At 50.3% G+C, this 20,141-nt stretch overlaps 1 protein-coding gene across 3 annotated transcripts; it reads left to right on the top strand.

The window, feature by feature from the left end:
* Positions 1 to 513: 513 nt before the first annotated feature.
* On the top strand, positions 514 to 14,627 carry CATIP (ciliogenesis associated TTC17 interacting protein). 3 transcript variants are annotated; one of them, XM_075318777.1, is made up of 10 exons: positions 514 to 680; positions 4,556 to 4,667; positions 6,060 to 6,251; positions 6,368 to 6,423; positions 7,068 to 7,154; positions 8,089 to 8,253; positions 8,331 to 8,452; positions 10,560 to 10,636; positions 11,904 to 11,992; positions 14,246 to 14,627. In XM_075318777.1, exons 2-10 carry the CDS (start codon positions 4,565 to 4,567, stop codon positions 14,459 to 14,461), a joined length of 1,107 nt encoding a protein of 368 aa, XP_075174892.1. In that variant the 5' UTR covers positions 514 to 680; positions 4,556 to 4,564; the 3' UTR covers positions 14,462 to 14,627. The 3 variants fall into 3 exon arrangements, with proteins under 3 accessions (XP_075174892.1, XP_075174893.1, XP_075174894.1); XM_075318778.1 differs by lacking the exon at positions 514 to 680 and adding an exon at positions 3,196 to 3,228; XM_075318779.1 differs by lacking the exon at positions 514 to 680 and adding an exon at positions 3,212 to 3,289.
* Positions 14,628 to 20,141: the final 5,514 nt, after the last annotated feature.

Here is a 20,141-nt window from a genome sequence, read left to right as displayed (position 1 = left end):
TGGTGATGGCGGTGCTGGAATGATTGGCATTTCTTCTGGTGATGGCGGTGCTGGAATGATTGGCATTTCTTCGGGTGATGGCGGTGCTAGGATGATGATGGTGGGATAATGCTGTTACTAGAGAACATCCTCCTGTCACTGTGCATAAGAAGCAAAAGAGCAAAAACGAAAAATGTCCGGGTCTTTCAGGGGTTAAAAAGCACATGTAAATGTCATGCATATTTCCCACACATACACTGACCTGCCGCACGTCGCTCCTTACTGCAGACGCTCATTTGTAATTCATGTGGTGAAATCAGCGGCTAAATCCGGGCAGATACGCTCTCCATACACTGCTTAATTTCCGCCTCGTATCTGCTGCGTTCGGCTTCCAGCACTGTATCTGGGGTCACCACTGCGAGGACGTATTGAATCGTCTCTGAGCAAAAATCTAACGGGCAGGAAGGGGTTAAATCAGGAATCAATGAATTGCAGTTCTGACTCTCACCACAAGATGGCGGCGTCACATCAACACTGACAGAAACCAGCGTCTGGTTGTTATGGAGACGACTCTGGTTATAAAGCAGCGGACACAGCCGGAGTACAGGAGGCCCCGAGTACCGGAGCAGCGGAGAAAGCGGCGGGGAACCGGGGAGATGAGGCCGTGCGCCCACCAGGGATAAAGGAGTCACTATAGAAAGGTGTGTGCCCTCCACAGCCTCCTCCGTGGCCCACCAGGGATAGAGGAGTCACTATAGAGAGGTATGTGCCCTCCACAGCCTACTCCATGGCCCACCAGGGATAAAGGAGTCACTATAGAAAGGTGTGTGCCCTCCACAGCCTCCTCCGTGGCCCACCAGGGATAGAGGAGTCACTATAGAGAGGTATGTGCCCTCCACAGCCTACTCCATGGCCCACCAGGGATAAAGGAGTCACTATAGAAAGGTGTGTGCCCTCCACAGCCTCCTCCGTGGCCCACCAGGGATAGAGGAGTCACTATAGAGAGGTGTGTGCCCTCCACAGCCTCCTCCGTGGCCCACCAGGGATAGAGGAGTCACTATAGAGAGGTGTGTGCCCTCCACAGCCTCCTCCGTGGCCCACCAGGGATAGAGGAGTCACTATAGAGAGGTGTGTGCCCTCCACAGCCTCCTCCGTGGCCCACCAGGGATAGAGGAGTCACTATAGAGAGGTGTGTGCCCTCCACAGCCTCCTCCGTGGCCCACCAGGGATAGAGGAGTCACTATAGAGAGGTGTGTGCCCTCCACAGCCTCCTCCGTGGCCCACCAGGGATAGAGGAGTCACTATAGAGAGGTGTGTGCCCTCCACAGCCTCCTCCGTGGCCCACCAGGGATAGAGGAGTCACTATAGAGAGGTGTGTGCCCTCCACAGCCTCCTCCGTGGCCCACCAGGGATAGAGGAGTCACTATAGAGAGGTGTGTGACCCCCACAGCCTCCTCCAGGGCCCACCAGGGATAGAGGAGGCACTATAGAGAGGTGTGTGCCCTCCACAGCCTCCTCCGGGGCCCACCAGGGATACAGGAGGCACTATAGAGAAGTGTGTGCCCCCACAGCCTCCTCCGGGGCCCACCAGGGATAGAGGAGGCACTATAGAGAGGTGTGTGCCCTCCACAGCCTCCTCCGGGGCCCACCAGGGATAGAGGAGTCACTATAGAGAGGTGTGTGCCCTCCACAGCCTCCTCCGTGGCCCACCAGGGATAGAGGAGTCACTATAGAGAGGTGTGTGCCCTCCACAGCCTCCTCCGTGGCCCACCAGGGATAGAGGAGTCACTATAGAGAGGTGTGTGCCCTCCACAGCCTCCTCCGTGGCCCACCAGGGATAGAGGAGTCACTATAGAGAGGTGTGTGCCCTCCACAGCCTCCTCCGTGGCCCACCAGGGATAGAGGAGTCACTATAGAGAGGTGTGTGCTCCCCACAGCCTCCTCCGGAGCCCACCAGGGATAGAGGAGGCACTATAGAGAGGTGTGTGCCCTCCACAGCCTCCTCCGGGGCCCACCAGGGATACAGGAGGCACTATAGAGAAGTGTGTGCCCCCACAGCCTCCTCCGGGGCCCACCAGGGATAGAGGAGGCACTATAGAGAGGTGTGTGCCCTCCACAGCCTCCTCCGGGGCCCACCAGGGATACAGGAGGCACTATAGAGAGGTGTGTGCCCCCACAGCCTCCTCCGGGGCCCACCAGGGATAGAGGAGGCACTATAGAGAGGTGTGTGCCCTCCACAGCCTCCTCCGTGGCCCACCAGGGATAAAGGAGGCACTATAGAGAGGTGTGTGCCCTCCACAGCCTCCTCCGGGGCCCACCAGGGATAGAGGAGGCACTATAGAGAGGTGTGTGCCCTCCACAGCCTCCTCCGGGGCCCACCAGGGATAGAGGAGGCCCTATAGAGAGGTGTGTGCCCTCCACAGCCTCCTCCGGGGCCCACCAGGGATAGAGCAGGCACTATAGAGAGGTGTGTGCCCTCCACCGCCTCCTCCGGGGCCCACCAGGGATAGAGCAGGCACTATAGAGAGGTGTGTGCCCTCCACAGCCTCCTCCGGGGCCCACCAGGGATACAGGAGGCACTATAGAGAGGTGTGTGCCCCCACAGCCTCCTCCGGGGCCCACCAGGGATAGAGGAGGCACTATAGAGAGGTGTGTGCCCTCCACAGCCTCCTCCGGGGCCCACCAGGGATAGAGGAGGCACTATAGAGAGGTGTGTGCCCTCCACAGCCTCCTCCGGGGCCCACCAGGGATAGAGGAGTCACTATAGAGAGGTGTGTGCCCCCCACAGCCTCCTCCGGGGATAGAAGAGGCACTATAGAGAGGTGTGTGCCCCCCACAGCCTCCTCCGGGGCCCACCAGGGATAGAGGAGGCACTATAGAGAGGTGTGTGCCCTCCACAGCCTCCTCCAGGGCCCACCAGGGATAGAGGAGGCACTATAGAGAGGTGTGTGCCCTCCACAGCCTCCTCCGGGGCCCACCAGGGATAGAGGAGGCACTATAGAGAGGTGTGTGCCCTCCACAGCCTCCTCCGTGGCCCACCAGGGATAGAGGAGTCACTATAGAGAGGTGTGTGCCCCCAATAACCTCGTCCGGAGCCCACCAGGGATAAAGGAGTCACTATAGAGAGGTGTGTGCCCTCCACAGCCTCCTCCGTGGCCCACCAGGGATAGAGGAGTCACTATAGAGAGGTGTGTGCCCCCAATAACCTCGTCCGGAGCCCACCAGGGATAAAGGAGTCACTATAGAAAGGTGTGTGCCCCCCACAGCCTCCTCCGTGGCCCACCAGGGATAGAGGAGTCACTATAGAGAGGTGTGTGCCCCCAATAACCTCGTCCGGAGCCCACCAGGGATAAAGGAGTCACTATAGAGAGGTGTGTGCCCCCACAGCCTCCTCCGTGGCCCACCAGGGATAGAGGAGGCACTATAGAGAGGTATGTGCCCCCACAGCCTCCTCCGGGGCCCACCAGGGATAGAGGAGGCACTATAGAGAGGTATGTGCCCTCCACAGCATCCTTCAGGGACCACCAGGGATAGAGGAGGCACTATAGAGAGGTGTGTGCCCTCCACAGCCTCCTCCGGGGACCACCAGGGATAGAGGAGGCACTATAGAGAGGTATGTGCCCCCAATAACCTCCTCCGGGGCCCACCAGGGATTAAGGAGGCACTATAGAGAGGTGTGTGCCCCCCACAGCCTCCTCCGGGGATAGAAGAGGCACTATAGAGAGGTGTGTGCCCCCCACAGCCTCCTCCGGGGATGGTGGGAGATGGAGGTAATACATCGGGGGCCAAAGGTTATAAATTTGGGGGCCAGAGGTTATACACCAGGGGGCTGGAGATTATATACCTGGGGGGGCGGAGGTTATACACCACAAGATGGAGGGTATACACCAGGGGGCTGGAGATTATATACCTGGGGGGGGCGGAGGTTATACACCACAAGATGGAGGGTATACACCAGGGGGCCAGAGGTTATACACCGGGGGCCCAAAGCTTGTACATTGGGTGGGCAGAGGTTATACACCAGGAGATGGAGGTTATATACCGGAGGCCAGAGGTTATATACCGGAGGCCAGAGGTTGTACACCTGGGGCGATGGCCGGAGGTTATACAGTGGGGGCCGGATGTTCTATAGAAAGGGCCAGAGGTTATACACCAGGGGGGAGGGAGTTATACACAGAAGCATTTCCCATAATCGGTGCAGTCAGCCCAGCCCCATAAACAGTACCAGCCGGATTTCCCCCATAAGCAGTGCCATCATTTTCTCCTATTGCCGATATACACAGCCTTCATGTGTCTCCTTCCCTTGTGTCAGCAGAGATTATCCCTGGGGTGACTCCTCCATCACCGGTGAGGACAGAGCTATTAGAGACGGCTGCTGCCTGCACTACTGGGGGCTCATAATATCTCCCTGTTTTATATGAGACCCCCAGATATGATAATAAGGGAGAGGTGTAGATGCCAGACCTCCCTAGTGTCCCTCTGTTAATATGACAGTCCACACTCCCCTAGCAGATGAAATGCCGTCAGGCCGCAGATCCTTATATGTTCCTGTATAACCGCTGCTGTTATCGCTCAGGTCTCACACATGATGGCGTCCAGCAGCAGCAGCGCAACCAAAGTAGAGATTTCTGAACCCCCCAAACCGCAGACTGCGAGTGCAGAGGCCGTGGAGTTCATGTCCAGCGTGGGTGAGTCTCCACTAATGCAACCCATGAGGCTCAGCTGTCACCGGACTACAACTGCTCCAGAAAATGAAGGATTTCTCCTAGAAAATTACTGCACTTACATGTTTTGTCATTCACATGCTTACTTTCTTTGTGTGCACTGGAACAAGACAAAAAAAAATAAGAAAGGCACATTCAACATAATTTTATACAAAACTCCAAAAATGGGGCAGACAAAATTGTTGGCACGTTTCCAAAATTGTTTATAATATTGTTTCCAGCATGTGTTCAAACTCAGCTGTAGCAAGTAACAGGAATGGGCAATATAGAAATCACACCAGAAACCACATAAAAAGGGAGAAGTTGGCTTGATCTATGCATTGTGTGTCTGTGTGTGTTGCACTAAGCATAGAGATCAAAAAGAGGAGAAGAGAACTGTCTGAGGACTTGAGAACCAAAATTGTGGAAAAATGTATATGAGTAACCAAAATCCTTCTGGGAAAGCGTCTTATGGACAGATGAGACCAAGATAGAGCTTTTTAGTAAAGCACATTATTCTACTGTTTACTGAAAACAGGATGAGGCCTCCAAAGTAAAGAACACAGCACCTACAGTCACACATGATGGAGGTCAGAGATGTATGGGCTGTTTTGCTGCCTCTGGAATTGGGTGCGGTGATTGTGTGAAAGACATCATGAAATTTGAAGATTACCAAAGGATATTTGATGGCAATGTAATGCCAGTGTCAGAAAGCCGGGTATAGTCCTAGGTCAGGGGTCTCCAGCAGGACAATGACCCCAAACACTTCAAGAAGCCCCAGAAATGGATGGAAACAAAGCCCTGGAGAGATCTGAAGAGGCCGCAATGAGTCCGGATCTAAACCCCATTGTCACCTGTGGAGAGATCTGAGGAGAGGAGAGGAAAGAAGAGGAGAGGGGAGGTGAGGAGAGAAGAGGAGAGGAGAGAAGAGGTGAGAAGAGGAGAAACGAGAAGAGAAGAAGAGAGGAGAGAAGAGGTGAGAAGAGGAGAAACGAGAAGAGAAGAAGAGAGGAGAGGAGAGAAGACACCTTCAGATATGAGAGACCTGGAGACGTTTATATAGAGGAGGCCGAGATTCCAGGTGAGAGGAGAAAGAAGCTGTGGATGGGTATAGGAGGCGACTCATGGAAGGGATTTATTCCAAAGGGTAAAGGGCGCAGCCAAATATTAAGTTGAGGGGGACAACAATTCTGTGCGGCCCATTCTTGGAGTTTTTGTAAAATTACGTCCAATTAGCCTTTTTTTCTCTCTTTTTATTTGTGTTATTCCAGTACACAGAAAGGAAATAAACAAGTGTATAACAATATATGTAACTGCAAATATATATATAATATATAATCTCTCGCACACATCTCCTGTAAATCTATATTTCTCCAGGGCTGGAGGAGCTGCGCCTCTGCTTGTTTTCTGAGTCTTTGCACTCCGATTCTGCGGACCTCGGCTCTTTCACCGCCCGCGTTGAGTCCACTTACTATGAGCAGGACGGGCGGGAGGATGAGAAATGTCTCCTGGTGGACATCTGCAGCCGCAGCTCGGTGGACGACGTTCCCTGCGGAAGCTCCATCACAGGTGAGTGCAGAGTCCACGCCCGCAGACGCTGATCCACAAGGCTGTATCATTATTGTGTATATTTGCACATTTCTTCTCATAGCTTTATGACTTTTATTTTTTTTTTATTTTTGCAGCCTATATCTCTCTACAGCTGGAAACACTGGAGCAGCATCACCATGAGTTTGTAAAGGTAACGCACTATCAAAAATGAGCATAACTCAGCATAACACATCCTGTAATAATGGAAACCATCAGTATGGACAGAGCCTTAACCACTTCCCGCCCGTGCTGTAGATTTCCATTTAGTGCAGGAGTGTCATGACCCCCAGACCTGAGGCTGCGCCATGTTCACGGGCACAATGGAGGCTCTACCTCCGCCTTGTTGGTGACAGATTCCCTTTAATAAGTGTTTATATTTTGCAAAACTAGTAAAACATTAAAAACAAACTGTATAAGTTTGATAACTAAAGCTCCACAGACTAAAGTTACTGGTAAGTCGATGATTTCACCCTTTATTTTATTTTTTTCATTGCTCCAAAAATGAAAAATCGTGTTGTGTGTACACAGCTCCCATGCAGATTAATGTGTCTCCATGGTAACAGATTATAAACAATCCTGCGTATTGTGATCTTGCAGCTGGACTGTCTGTTGTGAATGCAAAAAGGTAGGGAGCAAATAAAGGCTGCACGGGTGTGATTGTTATCTGTAGATGCATAGTCCCGCACAGGAGCTGTATACACAAAACGAGAGTGTTCTTCTCTCATCTGAACACTTTTTTGATTATAAAGCCGTCATCTAGTGCACTCAATAGACAATCTACTTTCTGTTCTTCAGCTAAAAGGACATTCACAGGATAAGAAAACTGAGATGAGGAGATGCGGCGACCAGATGGTGATCCACAGAGTGGTCACCGAGGGTCAGGTGAGTGCAGGGGAGTCACCGCCACACAGTGCAACCCGGGGAGGGGACACTTCATTACATGTTAGGATATATTCACATGATATTGGGGTTTTTTTCATCATTTTGACACATTTTTACTTTTTGATTTTTAGAACCTGCAAAAAAAAAAAAAGTTAAGATGCAGTCGAAAAAAAAAAATTAAAGCAAAAACCATTCAACAAAATCGCGAAACATACTTTTAAGGGAGTTGTTAGTACAGCCCCTTGTTGAATGCCCCAGTAAAGAACACTGATATAACAGAGGTTACCCTGATCGTGACCCCCTGACATCAGACATAGCTGGGGCATCATCCAATAGGAAAACAACACCAGGACTATGTCACGGACTATAAAATCTTTATTTTTATATAGCGGTATTAATTCCGCAGCGCTTTACATACATCAGGCACACTGTCCCCATTGGGGCTCACAATCTAAATTCCCTATCTGTATGTCTTTGGAGTGTGGGAGGAAACCGGAGAACCCGGAGGAAACCCACGCAAACACGGGGAGAACATACAAACTCCTTGCAGATGTTGTCCTCGGTGGGATTCGAACCCAGGACCCCAGCACTGCAAGGCTGCAGTGCTAACCACTGAGCCACCACAAGACTGCAGTGCTAACCAGTGAGCCAGCACAAGACTGCAGTGCTAACCAGTGAGCCAGCACAAGACTGCAGTGCTAACCAGTGAGCCAGCACAAGACTGCAGTGCTAACCAGTGAGCCAGCACAAGACTGCAGTGCTAACCACTGAGCCAGCACAAGACTGCAGTGCTAACCACTGAGCCACCACAAGACTGTAGTGCTAACCACTGAGCCACCGTGCCGCCCTATGTCTCCTTTTGTGCAGAAGTGACAACCCCTTTAACAACCCATTGGTAAAATAATAGGAGATAAACTTCCACTTTCCTCCACAGCGAGCCCAGCAGGAGTCAAAGTCCTACGATTTGAGCTCGCTGACTGGGTTCATCTCAGAGGCCTCCAACCTGCTGATCATGCGGCTTCTCGCCAGGAGGAAAACGCCACAAAACCTGGAATTTCTGAGCCTGGATGCGGAGATGAACCTGTGCATGTCGTCCTATGTAAGCGGTGCGATGTGAGATATAACGAGCGGACGGCACTGCTGAGCATTACAGCACATGTGGTTTCTGTGTTTCAGCAACAGCTCGGCTCCCGTCCTCAGATCATCAGCAAAGACACCGTAGAGGTTTACGGCATAGAGCGAGCCATTCACTCAGACGACCTCCCCATCACCTGGCAGTGCGGCTTTCTCCCAGACGGGTAACACATCAGATCATTTGTACTTTTATATTTTTGGTACGGTCTCGTTCAGAGGAGCGTATATTCAATCTGTGTGCAGCAAACCACACACCGTCCCAATATTGCCAAAGCACATGGCCGATCAATACACGTGGAAAAAATTGCAGCAAGCAGTGATCTGGTAGTACAGACTAGAAAAATACACAAAATGTGAAGGCAGCTCTGGCATCGATCAGCAATGCAGCCGAGCACGCGGAGCTGCAGTCCTGTGTGCAATATGCGGAGATGACTGATGCGGCTTCCAGAACAGCCGGAAGCCCCTCTAGGCCATGTGCGCACGCTGCGGATTTACCCGCGGAATTGCTTCGGATTTCGCTGCAGAAAATGATTATAACATATCTGCAGTCCCTCTCCAGCAAAATCTATGGGGATTTAAAAAAAGCTGTGCGCACACTACGTTTATTTTGCCCCTGCAGATTTACTTGCGGAATTTCCGCTGCGGAATTAATGTGCATGTCACTTCTTTTCTGCAGGTCCCTGCAGTTTTGCTATTAATTATTGGTAAGAATCCGCATGGACCAACCTGCGGCAAAAACGCAGAAATTCCGCACCAAAACGCGGCAAAACCGCATTCGGATTTCGTTGCGGTTTTGGTGCGTTTTTTTACCGCAGGTGCGGGATTCTTTCACAGGGTACGGTTTTTCCTTAAGAAAAAGTCATTTTCTAGTGCGCACATAGCCTTAATGTCTGTGTTTCGCACATAGCCTTAAGGTCCGTGTTTCGCACATAACCCTAATGTCCGTGTTTCGCACATACCCTTCATCCTCTACGATTGTGTTCAGATGTCCATTTATTTTCCAGTCAACAACTCCCGTTCACATGGTGCACAATTTTAGGGCGCACTCCATCTCGCTTTTCTTATTACATTGTTTTCTCATTTTTTTTTGTTCTGTTCTTTAGTTTTCTTTAAAAAGGTGAAATAATGAATCTGTGTCAGGCCATGATCACACGTTGCGTTTTTGCCGCATTTTTTTCTTTAGTTTTATCCAAATTAAAAGCTGCTTTTTACAGTACCAGCAAAGCCTACGAGACTCTGGAAATCTCATGCACGATCGCTTTTTTTTTTTTTTTTTTTTTCCTGACTGAAATGGAAAACTGCTCCGTTTTTTAAAGAAGTCGCGTGTCAATTGTTTCAGAGTTTTTGCAATATTATTGTCACCGTGAAAAATGCAAGGGCTGCGTTTTTGCTGCTTTTGCGATGAATGACACTAACTTTATTAAACATGTACTGTAGACAAATAACACACCAAAAATGGAGCCAAAAAACGCAGCAAACAAAATCAGCAAAAAATGCAACAACGCCTGATTTTTGGTAGCAGCTTTTATACTGCCAAGAGAGCAGGTTTTGGTTGCTTAAAAAAATGCAGCAAATGTGTGAACATAGCCTTACTATGTGTCCAGTGATGGGAACTGAACGCACCTCCTCGCTGGTACTTATTTTATTACAATGTAAAGCTATGTGCACACGTGGCGTTTTTTGTTTTGTTTTTTTTTGCTTCTTCATGTGTTTTTCTTTGCTTATTTTAATAAATAAAAGCAAGAAAAAAACATCCCAGCAAAGTCTATGACAATCCTGACTTGCTGTGCACACGCTGCTTCTTTTTTCTTGCAGATTTTGTTGCTGAATAAAGAAGCAGCATCAATGGTTTCTGTGTTTTTTTTCTGTGTTTCTATAATCCCTTGCAATGCTTTATCACTGCAGAGGATTATAGCACAGCCTTTTAGCTCACATCATGCATACAGGCGTGAGGCGATCCGTAGCTCAGTAACCCGGGGTCGTCTTGCCGCTCCAGGCAGTGAGAGCCGGGTCCTGACTGTAACATCAGCCGGAGACCCAGCGGTGATCGCAAGGGTACAGCGCCTGAACTCCTGCGATCACCATGACTAAGGCACAAAAAGAAGCAGGAATAAACATAGAAATATAATACAGAATGTACGCGCTTTTTTTTTCTGCTGTGTTTTTCCTGCCAAAACATGCTTTTTTATGTGCAGAAAAGCAGCGTGGGCACATAGCCTTACTGTGCATAAGATGTATCACGCCTCACGTCCCTTCATTCTTCCCTTACAGACATATGACGAGCCGCGTCCAGGTCGGATCTCCTGTTACCATGAGAATCACGCAGATGCCGATACTCTCAGAGCCAGGTAAAGTGGATCTTCACAGCCGAAAAGTCATTCTTTACACGGTGAGGTTATCCTTTCATCAAGAGATCAGATCATATGTGCAAGCCTTAAGGGAACAGCAGCCGAATACAAAAGTGTAAGAATGGCTGCACCACACGGCGTAGCGTCACATCTGCATAGGAACGACAGACATGAACAGTGTACGACAGACCCCATAATAGTCAATGGGGTCTGTCGGGTCTCTCAGGCTGTTTATCATTTAGTAGCCTCATCCTGATGAAGGCCGTATTGCAGATGTGAACAGCGCATTATTTTATCTTTCCTCTAAGGGTCCTGAACGGTTCCATATATTCTGTATTACTGGATGACAATGAAGTTAGGCAAAATTGTAATATTTAAAAGAAACCTGTCAGGTCCAATTTGCACCCAGAACCACAAGCAGTTCTGGGTACATATTGCTAATCCCTGCCTAACCATCCCTAAATAATAAAATAAACAAAGTATTTCTAAAGATCCTTTATGCTATGCCAATGAGTGCGGGACTAGTCCCCTGGGCTTTAGTTCCCCTGGATAGTAGGCCCCATTAGCATGTAAGTACACCGCTGTGGGTGTGCGAACATGCTAATGTATGTGCAGTGTCAGAGGATGATCTCACTCACCTCTCTGCTGCCATCGCTGTCCGACACTGGATTTCGGCTCAGTGCGCATGACTCCGGAGGTTCGGTCATGTGCACTACTTCAGTTTGAAGCGAGGATGCGAAATTCAGCGTCGGGCGGAGATGACAGCGGAGAGGTGAGTGAGATCATCCTCTGACTCTGCACGTTCATTAGCATGTCAGCACACCCACAGGGGCATACTAACATACTAATGGGGCCGACTGGCAACGGGAATTAACGCCCAGGGGACTAGTCCCCGCGCTCATTAGCATACGATAAAAGACCTTTAAGAAATACGTTTTCTAAAGATCCCTTTATCTATGCTAGTGTATAGGGGAATGGTTAGGCAGGGATTAGCAATATATACCAAGAACTTATTGTGGTTCTGGGTGCATATTGGACCTGATAGGTTCCCTTTAAAATGTGTAATGAGTCTTCTTTACCATCACGTGTAATCGTAGTTGAGTTGAACATTATTGCTGGGGAAACCTCCGTCCACCGCCTGAGGAGCCACGTGTCAGATGTTACAGTAATTGCTTTATCTGTAATAGTGCACAGACGCATGCCGCAGTGTCACTAATGCGCCCATCTGTAGAAAACACAGACCTGAGGTTCTCAAATTTGTTCACAGACGAAGAAGATCCCAAACCGGTGTTTGACAAAAAGCCTCTAAACTGGGAGGAGGACGTGCAGCTGTACTCGGAGTTCCTGGAGAGAAAGGTACACGGACCAGGGCTGGGCCTGCTTAAAGGGGTGTGCCCACCTTCGCCATTCAAGGCTTATGCGGGCATCACATGGGACGATCTATCGTGCAATCACACGAGCGATCGTACCCGCCCCCGCCGTTTGTGCGTCACGGGCAATTTGTTGCCTGTAGCGCACAAAGTCGTTAAACCCCTGTCACACGCACTTACCTCCCGGGCGACGTCGATGGCGGCGAACATCCACTTCCTAAAGGGGGAGGGACGTTCGGCGTCACAGCGACGTTACACGGCAGCCGGCCAATAGAAGCGGAGGGGCGGAGATGAGCGGCACGTAACATGCCACCCACCTCTTTCCTTCCGCATTACCGGCAGGACGCAGGTAAGCTGTGTTTGTCGTTCCCGGGGTGTCACACGGAGCGATGTGCACTGCCCCGGGTATGATGAACCACCGGCGCACAGAAGGAGGAACGATTTTTTTAAATTGAGTGACGTGTCAACGATGAAAGATAAGGTGAGTATTTTTGCTCGTCCACAGTCGCTCGTAGCTGTCACACGATACGATATATCAGACGATGCCGGATGTGCGTCACTTACGACATGACCCTGACGACATATGCCCGATACATCATACCGTGCGACGCCCGCATTAGATGTGCAATGCCGTTTTCATAACTCCCAATCACTTCTTTAAGAAACAGCGCATTTCATAAAGTTGTCTGCCACATATAGAGATATAGACTCTCCTTTGAATGGCTGAAATGGGAATACCCCTTTAACTGCAGGAGAACTACAAAGCTCAGCATGCTATGTAAGCCACAGAGAGCTGAGATTTGTAGATCTTTTTCTTATTTTTTTTTTGCACAGAAGTCAATGTATAATTTGGGGTTGCAACCTTTACCAGGCAAAGCCCACGTGGGTCCTTTTTTTAGCCTTCATCTGTCTTGTATGCGGCTGCTTACTGTTAACTGTGAAGGAAAGGACAGCAGACTGCGCTTCCCTGTACAGAGGGACCACTGAAGATATACACCCATACACGCAGCCTGGGGAACAGTCGGATATATTCCCTAAGGCTATGTGCACACTTTCCGTCGTCCTACATGCAGTGATCAACGCACGTTTCAGCCTTAATTGGTTTAGCCAAAGTTGCCTTTTTCAGAAATTTAGCGCAAAAAACGCATGCGCATTTACCGCGTTTTTGATGCGTTTTCAGCGCTTTTTACATGCTTTTTCACCTGCGTTTTGACAGATGCGTTTTGAACATCAAGGCACTGCTACATAAAGTTTAAACAGTCAAACAGAGTGAAAAAAAGGGACAAATCTATATTAATGGGAAAAATAATGGAAAAAGATATATTTAATTAAATTATAGCGGTAATAGACATTTTATCGGTAAAATAGCAATAAATTATTATTTTTCTTAATTTTAATTGTCAGATTATGTGTGTGTGTGTAGGGACATAGCAAATCATTATTTCGATGTCCAAAAAGCATGTTTTCTGCAATGAAAAAGCAGGTAAAACGCTGGAATTTTGATTGTGCCTGTGTTTTGCTACTTCTCATTGACTTCAATGTTAACAAAAACGCACCACAAATGGCAAAAACAATTGACAGGGTCCTTTTCTGAACGCATGGTTTTTGACCAAACTTATGCAAATTTTGAGATGCGTTTTGAAACACAAAGTGCGGACAAGAAATCATGAATTCTCATTGTCTTTAATGGAAAACCAAAACGCATGCATTTGGGCACAAAAACGCTGCAGTTATATTATATAATATTTATTCATTTATATAGCGCTATTAATTCCGCAGCGCTTTACATACATTGGCAACTCTGTCCCCATTGGGGCTCACAATCTAAGTTCCCTATCAGTATGTTTTTTGGAGTGTGGGAGGAAACCGGAGAACCCGGAGGAAACCCACGCAAACACAGGGAGAACATACAAACTCCTTGCAGATGTTGTCCTGAGTGGGACTAGAGCCCAGGACCCCAGCGCTGCAAGGCTGCAGTGCTAACCACTGAGCCACCACAAGACTGCAGTGCTAACCACTGAGCCACCACAAGACTGCAGTGCAAACCACTGAGCCACCACAAGACTGCAGTGCTAACCACTGAGCCACCACAAGACTGCAGTGCAAACCACTGAGCCACCACAAGACTGCACTGCTAACCACTGAGCCACCGTGCCACCCAGTTCAAAACGGACCCTAAACGCACCTTAAAACGGAAAGTGCGCACATAGCCTAAAGCATTATAATGTGTCATCCACAGGAAGAACTTGTGTCCGATCACGAGACGTACCTGCGGCGACATCCAGAGGTGAAGGCTCTGATTGGGGACTTCATGCAGCTCTTACTCCTCAGGAAGCCGGAGGACGTCGTCACTTTTGCAGCAGAGTTTTTTGGTCCTTTTTCCTCCGCACAAGAGCGCGGCGAAACTTTCCAATCCTCCACAATATCTAGTCCGTTTCAAGATGGGGCCAAGTAATAACCGATGCAGGGGCGGAGTGTCCAGCTATTATTGTTATGGATTTATACCATTATGTTCTATATCAATGCAGTGAGATGCCGCAATCTACCATCGGCCGGCTCACAAAGCCCAATTAAAGGGATTTACCTGCATTTCATACATGGCATCTAGTATTTACAGGCTTTATCCTTTTGGTGCAAAAGTAAAAGTGCTTCGGACGACTTCAGATGGTTTCAGCCCGACTGCTTAAAGCACAAATACAGGTCTTAGGCCTCCGACACACATCTGTGCCGCCGATATGTGTTTGGCAGTTTTTTCACGTACCGGCGGCACGGAGACACGTGGTCCTATGTTTTCACTATTGTATGGACACACGTAAGTATTTTGGAACGGAACGTGTGTCCATTCCGTACGTCCGTGATTTTTGCACGCTGACATGTCCACGTATTCTCCGGCAGCACGGGTGTCACCCGTCCCGCACCCGTTCCACACGGATGTAGTGTGGCTGCGGTTCTGTGTGACACGCGCCGGAGAACACGTGTCATTAATTTTAAAATGAAAAAAACACATACTCACCTCCACCAGCCCCACAGACTCTACCGCTGCAAACTGTTGCTGTCGGCCGCCGCTCGTTATGAGCGTGTAAAGGAGGTGGGCGTGCTGTCACGGGCGCTAATCTCCGCCCCTCCGCTCGGCCGGAAGCAGCGTCAGCGAGGAGTGGGCGGGGCTGGAGCCGAAGATCAGGACCCTGGACCGCAGCAAGGACCGCGTGAGTATGCAAATTACCTGTTCTCCGTGTGCTATCGCGGATAGCACACGGAGAACACACGTGGACCGCACGTACTTACCTCACGCAACACGCAGGGAAAATACGTGTCTCGCGGCACGTGCGGGTTTTTAACGGATGTGTGTTTCAGGTCTTAAAGGAAGTTCTGTACCATTAATGACATGTTACTATGTGATCCGGTTTCTTATCAGTTCAGCCATTTCTGCTCCTGACATCCTCCCAGTCTTGCTGCTACATAATGTCCAAACGAAAGCAGCGACGGAGCCATGGTTTTGTCACATCGTCACCCAGGCCTCACAGCAATGCACAGCCCCTGCCGTGTCCTCCCGTCTTCTCACTGGGGCGCCTCATATTCGGCTTTACATTGAATCCTATGGCAGCAAGAAGCTATAAAAACACAGACGTCCAGAACAACCCTCATCCATTGCGATTCTGCAGCCACCAGCAGGGTCGTGCCGCTCTCATGGCACGCTGGTAATTGTAGTTTTGCAATTGCTGGAGGGTTCTCCGACTTACAGGAATGAGCAGAGGTCCGCTTTAATTTCACAACAATTATCTGCCAAAGGGTTATTCCCAAAATTAAAGTTATCCGTACGATAGGGGATAACTTGCTGATCGCTGGGGGTCTGAGTGCGGGGACCACCTGCAATCCAGAGAATGGGAATCTGCAGCCTCCTCCTGAATGGAGCAGAGGTGCGCATACTGGACATACACTCCATTCATTGTCTATGGGATTTCCAACACCTGCAATTGGCTATTCTGGTAGTCTCCTGTACCATTTACCCCAAAGTACCCCTCATACATCAAAAAAAAATCAAATCTTTATTTTATATAGCGCTAACATATTCCGCAGCGCTTTACATACGTCAGGAACACTGTCCCCATTGGGGCTCACAATCTAAAGTCCCTATCTGTAGGTCTTTGGAGTGTGGGAGAAAACCGGAGAACCCGGAGGAAACCCACGCAAACACGGGGAGAACATACAAACTCCTTGCAGATGGTGTCTTCGGTGGGATTCAAACCCAGGACCCCAGTGCTGCAAGACTGCAGTGCTAACCACTGAGCCACCACAAGACTGCAGTGCTAACCACTGAGCCACCACAAGACTGAAGTGCTAATCACTGAGCAACCACAAGACTGTAGTGCTAACCACTGAGCCACCACAAGACTACAGTGCTAACCACTGAGCCACTGTGCTGCCCATACATACAGTATGATGTCCCAAAAGTAACCCCCACTACTAAGAGCAATGCTCCCACAGACCCGACTGACTATATTAAAATAAGAAGTCTCTCTGCTCTGTGTGAATGAGGCTCCGCACAGCAGGCGCGATTTAGTGATTTTATGGCTCCTGCTGTGTTCAGACTCAAAGGGCTGAATGCTGGAGCATTGTACCATTGTATCCAACTATATCTATTGTATATATTATATATTATATTGTATTTACCTAGATCTTAAGGATGGAAATACTGTTGAAATTGAGACACAGCAGGTGGAGGGGCGCAGTGCTTTATATCCCACCCCATCCCCCAAGTGACGGGCCCTATAGTGTCTGCATGGTGTGCCGCTGTTAGCAGTAAACCACTTAGCGTAACTATTATTAAATATCTAAAATAAAAGGTATTAAATTTATAGAAAACACCAGCAAAAAAAAAAAAATCCATCCACCAAATACAATGCACAACAGAGAATAGAGGAAAGTACCGGGCGTAAATACGTCATAGGACAGCAAAGCAGGGAGCGCGGTCACCGCTCTCACCTCCGGTCTAAACGCAGTAACCATTGGAAGCCCCCGGCCGACAGCGGCACTCCTCTCCTGGTGCACATGCCCAGACCTGGGGTCCGGAGGCGTTTACCCTGCAGATCTGCGCTTGTCATAAGAATGTCCAAAGGGTTAAACGCCATAACAAAAAATATGTAATAGACGCACAGGACAAGAAAAATAATAGATATATTTAGGAATGGCGAGGGTTCTTCTGTTGGATCCGGATTGGCAGCGCACCCTCACAGCTCCGTCACCGAGGACCATAATCCTCTGCACACACCCTCAGCAGCTCAGTCACCAGGGACCATAATCCTCTGCACACACCCGCAGCAGCTCCGTCACTGGGGACCAAAATCCTCTGCACACACCCTCAGCAGCTCCGTCACCGGGGACCATAATCCTCTGCACACACCCGGAGCAGCTCCGTCACCGGGGACCATAATCCTCTGCACACACCCTCAGCAGCTCCGTCACCGGGGACCATAATCCTCTGCACACACCCTCAGCAGCTTCGTCACCGGGAACCATAATCCTCTGCGCACACCCTCAGCAGCTCCGTCACCGGGGACCATAATCCTCTGCACACACCCGCAGCAGCTCCGTCACCGGGAACCATAATCCTCTGCACACACCCTCAGCAGTTCCGTCACCGGGAACCATAATCCTCTGCACACACCCTCAGCAGCTCCGTCACCGGGGACCATAATCCTCTGCACACACCCTCAGCAGCTCCGTCACCGGGGACCATAATCCTCTGCACACACCCTCAGCAGCTCCGTCACCGGGGACCATAATCCTCTGCACACACCCGCAGCAGCTCCGTCACCGGGAACCATAATCCTCTGCACACACCCTCAGCAGCTCCGTCACTGGGGACCATAATCCTCTGCACACACCCGCAGCAGCTCCGTCACCGGGGACCATAATCCTCTGCATCCTCTGCACACACCCTCAGCAGCTCCGTCACCGGGGACCATAATCCTCTGCACACACCCTCAGCAGCTCCGTCACCGGGGACCATAATCCTCTGCACACACCCTCAGCAGCTCCGTCACCGGGGACCATAATCCTCTGCACACACCCGCAGCAGCTCCGTCACCGGGAACCATAATCCTCTGCACACACCCTCAGCAGTTCCGTCACCGGGAACCATAATCCTCTGCACACACCCTCAGCAGTTCCGTCACCGGGGACCATAATCCTCTGCACACACCCGCAGCAGCTCCGTCACCGGGGACCATAATCCTCTGCACACACCCTCAGCAGTTCCGTCACCGGGAACCATAATCCTCTGCACACACCCTCAGCAGTTCCGTCACCGGGAACCATAATCCTCTGCGCACACCCTCAGCAGCTCCGTCACCGGGGACCATAATCCTCTGCACACACCCTCAGCAGTTCCGTCACCGGGAACCATAATCCTCTGCACACACCCGCAGCAGCTCCGTCACCGGGAACCATAATCCTCTGCACACACCCTCAGCAGTTCCGTCACCGGGAACCATAATCCTCTGCACACACCCTCAGCAGTTCCGTCACCGGGAACCATAATCCTCTGCACACACCCTCAGCAGTTCCGTCACCGGGGACCATAATCCTCTGCACACACCCGCAGCAGCTCCGTCACCGGGAACCATAATCCTCTGCACACACCCTCAGCAGTTCCGTCACCGGGAACCATAATCCTCTGTGCACACCCCCGCAGCAGCTCCGTCACCGGGGACCATAATCCTCTGCACACACCCGCAGCAGCTCCGTCACCGGGGACCATAATCCTCTGCATCCTCTGCACACACCCTCAGCAGCTCCGTCACCGGGGACCATAATCCTCTGCACACACCCTCAGCAGCTCCGTCACCGGGGACCATAATCCTCTGCACACACCCTCAGCAGCTCCGTCATCGGGGACCATAATCCTCTGCACACACCCTCAGCAGCTCCGTCACCGGGGACCATAATCCTCTGCACACACCCTCAGCAGCTCCGTCACCGGGGACCATAATCCTCTGCAGACACCCTCAGCAGCTCCGTCACCAGGGACCATAATCCTCTGCACACACCCTCAGCAGCTCCATCACCGGGGACCATAATCATCTGCACACACCCTTAGCAGCTCAGTCACCGGGGACCATAATCCTCTGCACACACCCTCAGCAGCTCCGTTACCGGGGACCATAATCCTCTGCACACACCCGCAGCAGCTCCGTCACCGGGGACCATAATCCTCTGCACACACCCTCAGCAGCTCCGTCACCGGGGACCATAATCCTCTGCACACACCCGCAGCAGCTCCGTCACCGGGGACCATAATCCTCTGCACACAACACCCTCAGCAGCTCCGTCACCGGGGACCATAATCCTCTGCACACACCCGCAGCAGCTCCGTCACCGGGGATGATAATCCTCTGCACACACCCTCAGCAGCTCCGTCACCGGGGACCATAATCCTCTGCACACACCCGCAGCTGCTCCGTCACTGGGGACCATAATCCTCTGCACCGAGCCCTGAGAACAGGGTGCTACATAGTAAGGATTCCCCACTTTAACAGCAGTATTACAGTGACAGGAGAGAATCATTAAAGGGGAATTTCAAATTTGTTAATTTGTGTAATATCCAAATAATGCCGTAAGTGTATAGTAAATGGGCGTCCCACCAATCGCACCTGCACCCGTCTCCTGCACTGGCTCCGTCGTGTTTTTGCTGCCAGCGGAGATGCCATTAGACATCCTATTCATTTGTAGGGGATTGGGACTATCCTGCCCCTGACCGCAGCATGTGACGGGGTCCCAATCTCTATCCACATACAGGCTCCATTGGTGGGACCCCCATATAGTCCAATAAAGACATTTAACTGCTCGATAGTAAAGAGTGAGCTGCAAGAGAAAATATACAGACCCCAATAGTAAGCAAAGAGGTCCCCAAAAATAAAGGAATGTGGAAATACCATTCTCAACCCACAAAATTAAAGGGGTAGAACAGAAATAGAAAATATGGTTGCTTTCTTCCAATAATAACAGCGCCACCCCTGTCCTCAGGCTGTGAATGGTATTGCAGGTGCATTCACTTTAATGGAGCCGAGCTGCAATGTCATATGGACGGGGGTGCTGCTGATTTTGGATAAAGACATCCCTGCGGTATTAACCCT

Source organism: Anomaloglossus baeobatrachus, chromosome 7 (assembly GCF_048569485.1).
Source record: "Anomaloglossus baeobatrachus isolate aAnoBae1 chromosome 7, aAnoBae1.hap1, whole genome shotgun sequence".
NCBI lineage: Eukaryota > Metazoa > Chordata > Amphibia > Anura > Aromobatidae > Anomaloglossus > Anomaloglossus baeobatrachus.
This window is presented reverse-complemented; position numbering and strand designations above follow the sequence as displayed.

What these genes read in the sequence shown, in the direction of transcription:
- CATIP (XM_075318777.1), top strand. Translation starts at nt 4,565, where the DNA reads ATGATGGCGTCCAGCAGCAGCAGCGCAACCAAAGTAGAGATTTCTGAA. An exon ending in TGCGGCTTTCTCCCAGACGG is followed by an intron (nt 8,453 to 10,559) that starts GTAACACATCAG and finishes CTTCCCTTACAG; the next exon opens with ACATATGACGAGCCGCGTCC. An exon ending in GCCGATACTCTCAGAGCCAG is followed by an intron (nt 10,637 to 11,903) that starts GTAAAGTGGATC and finishes ATTTGTTCACAG; the next exon opens with ACGAAGAAGATCCCAAACCG.